This window comes from Danio aesculapii, chromosome 14, assembly GCF_903798145.1.
Source record: "Danio aesculapii chromosome 14, fDanAes4.1, whole genome shotgun sequence".
Classification (NCBI taxonomy): Eukaryota; Metazoa; Chordata; class Actinopteri; order Cypriniformes; family Danionidae; genus Danio; species Danio aesculapii.
In genome coordinates, this window is record NC_079448.1 from 4,866,397 (window position 1) to 4,874,391 (window position 7,995).

At 36.4% G+C, this 7,995-nt stretch overlaps 1 protein-coding gene across 1 annotated transcript; it reads left to right on the plus strand.

The window, feature by feature from the left end:
• Nucleotides 1-322: 322 nt before the first annotated feature.
• Nucleotides 323-6,807, plus strand: gstp1.2 (glutathione S-transferase pi 1.2). The gene is made up of 7 exons (XM_056472716.1): nucleotides 323-426; nucleotides 1,001-1,036; nucleotides 2,818-2,924; nucleotides 4,018-4,105; nucleotides 5,993-6,096; nucleotides 6,227-6,328; nucleotides 6,412-6,807. Coding segments are annotated over exons 1-7 (627 nt in total). The 5' UTR covers nucleotides 323-425; the 3' UTR covers nucleotides 6,601-6,807.
• The last annotated feature ends 1,188 nt before the right edge of the window (nucleotides 6,808-7,995 follow it).

Genomic DNA, 7,995 nt, shown 5'->3' on the forward strand with positions numbered 1-7,995 from the left:
TGGTAATCATGCGCGGGCGTGTGGTATTTTGAAAAATTATTAAATTATTATTATTGTATACACCTACATCATAACATAATAAATAAATAGAATAAAAATGTCAATGTTAATAATAAAAAGCAAGAAGTGTATACATGTTTACAATATCGAGAGGAGTTTAGCTATTTGAGCAGCCTTTATTCATAGTTCTGGTTGCTTTTCGACTTATAAGTCTTTAAATCATCTTTGAAACTGGAGATTGAAATAGGAGATATCGTGCACGCGTGTGGTCATGAATGCAACGACAAACACAATTGCGTGCTCGCGGGGCGCGTGCATGACTCATCAAAAACACTGAGGCTTATAAAAGGAGACGCGCGCGGTCTTTCAGTGCACTGCAGATCAGGAGCAGTTCCGAAACGCACTTCACACAGCGCTACAGCAACAGTGAGTACTTCAAGACTTCTTAAAAGCATTTAGAGCTACATTAAAGTGGTTATATTGCTTTTAAAGTATTACGTTGTGTTGCTAAAAGAAAGTTAACGATATCGGAAGTGTCAACATAGCCGATTTAAGCTGATATTACGTAACGTGCACTATTTAAATGAAGCGACTCGAGTTCATTCAGTGCATGCATACCTAATCAGGTCTTCTGAATTTAGCAAACGCGTTTGATCAAAAGAGAAACCTTTTTCTGTAGACTACGATATGCACAAACTTATTTCACAACTACATTGAAACTAAAATCTGTCATTTGTTTTCTCTTGCTTCGTAATATGTCATTGTATGTGTGTAATATGCATGCAATGAATGGAAGCAAGTGTTACGTAATGCTAAAATGCATTGAGGAAAAGCTAGAGCTGCACTTTACTATGCAAAGTATGTAGGTTAACTACTGTGCAAATCTCTCTCCATAATCTCTACTAAAGTATGCATCGTGATTGCTTCCTTTTAGACCGCTTTCATGTTCTGCAACTTCCTCTGTTTTAATTGTTTCCCTTGTCTCTTTATTTTTTTGCAGTGGCTCCCTACACACTCACATACTTCGCAGTCAAAGGTTTGTATGCAAGTCTGTCTCTTGTCACATGATAATACGTGCTTTCCTTCAGCAAAATCTGGGAAGTGTTTTGTGGTTGGGTTGAGGGTTATGCAATGGAACGGCAAACAAAAGGAGTGCAAGTCATGCAATACAAGTCAAATGCAAACGACTTTTATATTTGGTGATTTTATTAAATTTGAATTCAACTTTACAGGAATGGTTAAGCCAAAAAACTGAAAATACTGTCATTTATTTGCCCATTTAATTGTTATAAACATGTTTGAGTTTCACTTATAACACTTATGTTATTTTGAGTATAAATTTGTTATTTGAGTAAAATATGTCTGATTTTAGTTTTTAAACTGGTGTCCATTGACTTCCATAGTAGTTGTTGTTTTTCCTAATATGAAATGGTTACCGGTTTCTAACATTCTTCAAAGTAACTTCTTTTGTGTTCAACAGAAGGAAGAAACTCAGTTTGAAACAAGTAACTAGTGAAATTTCAGTTTTGGGTGAACTATCCCTTTAACTACAGTTGAAATTAAGTCTGATTTAGCTATTTTAAGTCTGAATTTACAATTTTGAACCTGACTTGGCATTTTTAAGCCTGATTTAGCAACTTTTAATTGACAATTTTAGGTCAGATTTTGCAATTTTAGGTCCGAGTTTACAATTTTATATCTTAATATGCTATTTTCAGTCTGAATTAGCTATTTTTAATCTGAGTTTAGCTTTTTAAGTGTGAATCTAGCTATTTTAGGTGTGCATTGGCTATTTAAAGTCTGAGTCTAGCAATTTTAAGCCTGAATTAGCTATTTTAAGCTTGGGGTTTTTTTCTTGTTTTTTTTTTTTTTTTTTTTTTTTTTTTTTTATTTATTAATTTTTTTTAGCAATTTTAAGTATAAATGTAGCAATTTTAAGGTCTGGATTAGCTATGTTAAACCTGCATTTAGTAATTTTGTCTGAATTAGCAGTTTTAAGCTTTGTTTTTTATTTATTTATTTTTTAGCAATTTTAAGTCTGAATTTAGCAATTTTGAGGTCTAAATTTACAGCTTTTACATCTGAAATGGAAAATTCATATCTGAATTGGTTATCTTAAGCCTGAATTAGCAATTTTAAGTCTGATTTAGCTATTTTAATTTCCAATTTCAAGTCTGAATTAGCTATTTTGACTTTCTTGCTAATCACTCGATCACAATTCTGAGTATATCAAGTCTTACTCTTTCCTCACAATTGCACTTTTTTTTTTTTTTACCAGCTATTAGAAGTTTTATAGGCTTTTCTTTAATGCTTCTATCTTTACATCTCAGAAATTGTGAGATCACGAGAAGCTAGAATTGGGAGACCTCAGATGACAGTAATGACCCACTTTCTTTTCCAACTTTGAAACAATCTTCCGTGCATAACCGCATCAATAAACTCTGTGTTCAAAGAATAAAAGGCCGAATATTCATCGCTCCACTGATAATCTTTGGCAGCCTGCATGTTCTCCCAGTCCTGCCAGGTCTTTGTTGTCCAATCAAATTGCGACATTTGTCTGAAGGCATTTGCCCTAGTTTAAGGAGGGGCTTTGGCATTGAACTTCAGCCCACACACACACGTAGGGTTTATAAATTGTAAAATGACAGCACTGCTCCTCATAAACTATTAAACCTATTTGCTTAGCTTGAAGATTAGCCTGTATTTGCAGTATAATTGTGTTATCACATGTCATACTATGAAGCTTGCATGTGATTATTGTAGACGTCTGTTGCTATAGTAACAACCTCCTGACCTCGAATCATGTGCTCCTTGCAGGCAGATGTGGTGCTTTGAAGATCATGCTGGCGGACAAAGACCAGCAGCTGAAGGAGAACCTGGTGACCTTTGAGGAGTGGATGAAGGGCGACTTAAAATCCACCTGTGTGAGTTTCTGCAGAGACCTCTGTGTTTAGTTAAAAAGTATAATTAATGTATGATTCAAATACTAATTCCAAGACCATGTCCACATGAACATGAGATTTTCCTTTCTCATCCACATGCATCATTTTAAAGGACATTTATCATGCCTTTTTTAACAAGATGTACAATAAGTCTCTGTCCCTAAAGTATATATGTGAAGTTTCAGCTCAAAATACCACTGAAATAATGTTTGAAACGGCCCCTTTTAGGCTTTGATCTGAATTGTGTTATTTTGGTGACTGTCGCTTTAAATTCAAATGAGCTCTTCAAAAGAGGGTGGAGCTACAGATGCATCTGTCAGTATAGTGGCACATTTAATAACAAGACTAAGGTCCTATGCTAATGGAGGTGAGATGGCCACTAGTGGGCGGGGCTTCCCCCTCTGACGCGTACAAAGGGAGAATGTCAAAGTGTTTCTGCAGACTGTTTTTAATCAAGTGTGATTTATAAAGGATAAAATAAATCAACTTTTACCATTAGAAGCTGATTATATTCACTGATTGTTCTCACACTACTGTGTTTAAACCTACCGACCTTATAAAAGTTGTTTTTGCGTAATGGGTGCCCTTTAAGTAGACCATCACTCTCATTACAAAAAAGTAAAGTTATGTGCATGTATTTACAATCCTCTTAGTCACTGACATTATCTTCAGCAGATACATGCATCACAAATATTGCAGACCTGATGGAGGAAATCAAAAAAATGTGACCTTAATGATTAAATGTGCAGAATCACGCTTTTCTAGAATTACCATTGGAGTTTACCTCTCTGTCTCATATGAACAGCTCAGATGCAAAAACCTCTAGGTGCCATCTAAAATTAGCCTTTTTCTCAGGCTCCTATGTCTAGGTTCAGTAATTTAACTTTTATGGCAAATAATAAAACAGAATTAAACAGTTTAAATAATTAAACAGAACATTAACATGAGGGGCTAAGAAAAAAACTTTCGTTGTTCCAGCTGGCTCTTAGAGGTTTTTGCATCTAAACTCTTTATACATAATATAACATGGGAAAATATTCTGCATATTTATAACTTATTCATTGATTTGTTTCAGGTCTTTGGGCAGTTGCCTAAATTTGAAGATGGTGACCTGGTGCTGTTTCAGTCCAATGCCATGCTGAGACATCTGGGTCGAAAACATGGTAAAATAGCTGTTTTAATGTAATCAAATCAGAATGGAGTGGAATATAATAGAATAATGTTTGCAGCATTTACAGTCGGAGCGTACTGCTTTGTGTACACTTTATTTTTTGTAGATCCCTATTTAGGATAACTGGTTGCTACCAGCTAAATATGTAATTTAATCAAATGAGTAAATCTCTGCAAATGTCAACCTTGCCATTTGAAAATTTGCCAAAATGTGAAACCTTTCCAGCCTGATCTCATGAGAAAACATAAGTATTTTACGTTTTGTCAGTTTAGTGGCTAATTCGTACGAGTTTGTTTGAGTTCAGTCGAACGAAATTGTATGATTTTAAAAAGGAGGCGTGGCACCTAACCCCACCCCTAAACCCAACCGTCATTGAAGGATGAGCAAACTGTACTAAATTGTATGAAATGGATCATACGAATTAGCCACTTAATCAAAGTTACGAATTGCCATGAGATTGTGTTGAACCCTTCAAGTATTTTATATTTTTCTGTGTAGGCTTGTATTTTTACAGTACTGTTAAAAAGGATAAGCTCCAAGTCGATGTTTTTAAACAGTTACTTAATATTTGATTTACCAAAGTCACACAAGTGGCAATTTCACATCTGTCTCATCTATAATCAAGCTTTTTCCCTCATAAATGAGTGCGTATACATGAACGTAAGTGTATTGATGTTTCCCAGTACTGGGTTGCGGCTGGGAGGGCATCCGCTGCGTAAAACAAGCTGGAATAGTTGGGGGTTCATTCCACTGTGGCGACCGCTGCTACATGAGGGACCAAGTCAAAAGAAAATGAATTGAGCACTTATGAACCCTACTGAATATTCAAATCCGATATTAGCTTGTTGGTCACATGCATGCTTGTAAATAAAATGGATGCATACTGATCATCTTTTTCGTGGTCCTAAAGATATCAGTAGTATATACTAGTATATGCATATACTAAATTAAATGAACTATTTTGTCACATCCATAACCAAACTTTTCCCTCATAAATGTAAAATAAATGAATCATCATTGTTCTATAGAGAGTCAACTCTTATTCTTTAGATTAGCATTGTTTCCTTTGGGTTGTGCAGTTTAATTCACAGAATTTCTACAAACTATTTTGTGAACTGTAAACTAACTTTTTATGATCCCATCCATAACGCATGTTTGTTTTTCTCATTTAAAATGTTTACAGATTGATATTTTTCCCATAACTCTGGTTTGTAGTTTTGGAAGATCAGAGTGTCTGCGGGGTCTTACCGTATTAAAAGTTGATAAGTCAATTATGAGAAAATTAAGGCCCTTAAAAGGTATTAAAGTCCTAATTGTGTTTTTAAGAGGTCTTCGTTTTTAGTTCAAGCATCTCCGGCTAACCTCCTCCGTCCGGGTGATGTCACGTAATTTACGACAAATGCGGCAAGGGATGTGATGCTCTCCATATGTAGCTAAACCATAGAGCGAAACAGACGCCAAAATGGGGAAAATGCAAGTTTGCGTACTCCTGGTTGGAGAGGAGTTTAAACAGTGGCTGAAGCCTGTCGCTGAAAACAACCGTGTAATTTATTCTTTCAAGCTTTGTTTCTTCCAAGCTTATGAGTTCTGTTGCACGGTTGTGCTCCGTTGATTTACTTAACTACAACTGTTTATTAAGGTTTGATATTGATTAGAACTTAATGTGACGATGAGGTCTTAATAGTCTGAGAAGGTCTTTACAACGGTATTGAAATTACCTTTTCAGATTCCTGCAAATACCTTGAAAATATAAATTTTACTGCAAATGCATAATGCTGAAATTGCTCTAATGTGGTCATGTGACATCTGTGTAGCTTACTACTGTTTGGCACTAAAAAATTAAACCTAATATACAACTTTTGTCTTGTTTTGCATTCAGCTGCGTATGGTAAAAATGACTGTGAGGCTTCCCTCATTGACGTGATGAACGACGGAGTTGAAGATCTTCGCCTGAAATACATAAAGCTGATCTACCAGGAATATGTAAGCAGTGATATGATTTTTATAAATCTCACAGACCGTCAGTCACTTGAGTGGAAAAAATTTACTATTTTTAGAACCAATGTTTGATAAATACAGCTGTATTCATGAGCTCTTCTTATTGTGTCTATAGGAGACTGGTAAAGAAGCGTTCATCAAAGATCTGTCCAACCACCTCAAATGCTTTGAAAATGTTCTGGCCAAAAACAAAACTGGATTCCTGGTTGGGGATCAGGTGAGACGTCCAGTAGATACAACAGTATTATTAGTCAATGCTAATATCTGATCGTCACTAAAGCTCCAATTCTCTTCTTCCAGATCTCATTTGCAGACTACAACCTGTTCGATCTCCTGCTGAATCTGAAGGTGCTTTCTCCCTCCTGTCTGGACTCTTTCCCGTCTCTCAAGAGCTTCGTGGACAAGATTTCTGCCCGACCTAAAGTCAAAGCTCTGCTGGAGTGTGAGAACTTCAAGAAACTGCCCATTAATGGCAACGGCAAACAGTAAATCAACATTAGACCACATCGGTACAACATTCTCAAACAACAACACCTACTGCTAAAAAAGCCTTAACTGGTGCTCTATGATTTGCTTGATGTCTCATGTCTTTGTATGGATATCTATTTTGTATGTTTAACTGTTTTGATAGTTTTTACTAACAGAAATTCCATGTATTAATTATTCTGAATAAAAAAAAAAAAAGTATACAAGCAACCATAATGGCTTCAGTGATTCTTCTTTTTATATACTGTATTTGTTTTTAAAATGGTTGAATACCAGCCATGTTTTAAAGCTATGACTGTGTGTTTTGGTTTTCTTTACATTGGGTATGTTGAAGCACTCTTATAAACCCTACTGAATATTCTAATCTCGTAATTCTCTTGGTCACATGCAATATTTATTATTAAAATGGATGCATACTTAACTTACACACACACACACACACACATATATATATATATATATATATATATATATATATATATACACACATACTACTGGCCACTTTATAAGGTACACCTGTCCAACTCCTCGTTAAACCAAATTTCTGACCAGCCAGTCACATGGCAGCAACTCAATGCGTTTAGGCATGTAGACATGGTCAAGGCGATCTGCTGCAGTTCAAACCGAACATCAGAATGGGGAAGAAAGTGGATTTAAGTGACTTTGAACATGGCATGGTTGTTCGTGCCAGACGGGCTGATCTGAGTATTTCAGAAACTGCTGATCTACTGGGGTTTTCACGCACAACCATCTCTACAGTTTACAGAGGATGGTCTGAAAGAGAGAAAATATCCACTGAGCGGCAGTTCTGTGGGCGCAAATGCCTTGTTGATGCCAGAGGTCAGAGGAGAATGGCCAGACTGGTTCCAGCTGATAGAAAGGCAACAGTAACTCAAATAACCACTCGTTACAACCGAGGTCTGCAGAAGAGCATCTCTGAACACACAACACGTCTAACCTTGAGGTGGATGGGCTACAGCAGCGGAAGACCACACTAGGTGCCACTCCTGTCAGCTAAGAACAGGAAACTGAGGCTCCAATTCACACAGGCTCACTAAAATTGGACAATAGAAGATTTGAGAAACGTTGCCTGGTCTGATGAGTCTTGATTTCTGCTTCCATATTCAGATGGTCAGAATTTGGCATCAACAACATGAAAGCATGGATCCTTCCTGCCTTGTATCAACGGTTCAGCCCCTTGGTGGTGGTGGTGTAATGGTGTGGGCGATATTTTCTTGGCACACTTTGGGCCCATTAGTACCAATTGAGCATTGTATCAATGACACAGCCTACATGAGTATTGAGAGAGGAACCATTTCAATGTGGGCCTTGAACATTTTCTGTTTGTTGTCAAACTATTTCATAACTGTAATAAGAGGCAATTCAATCATAACAATC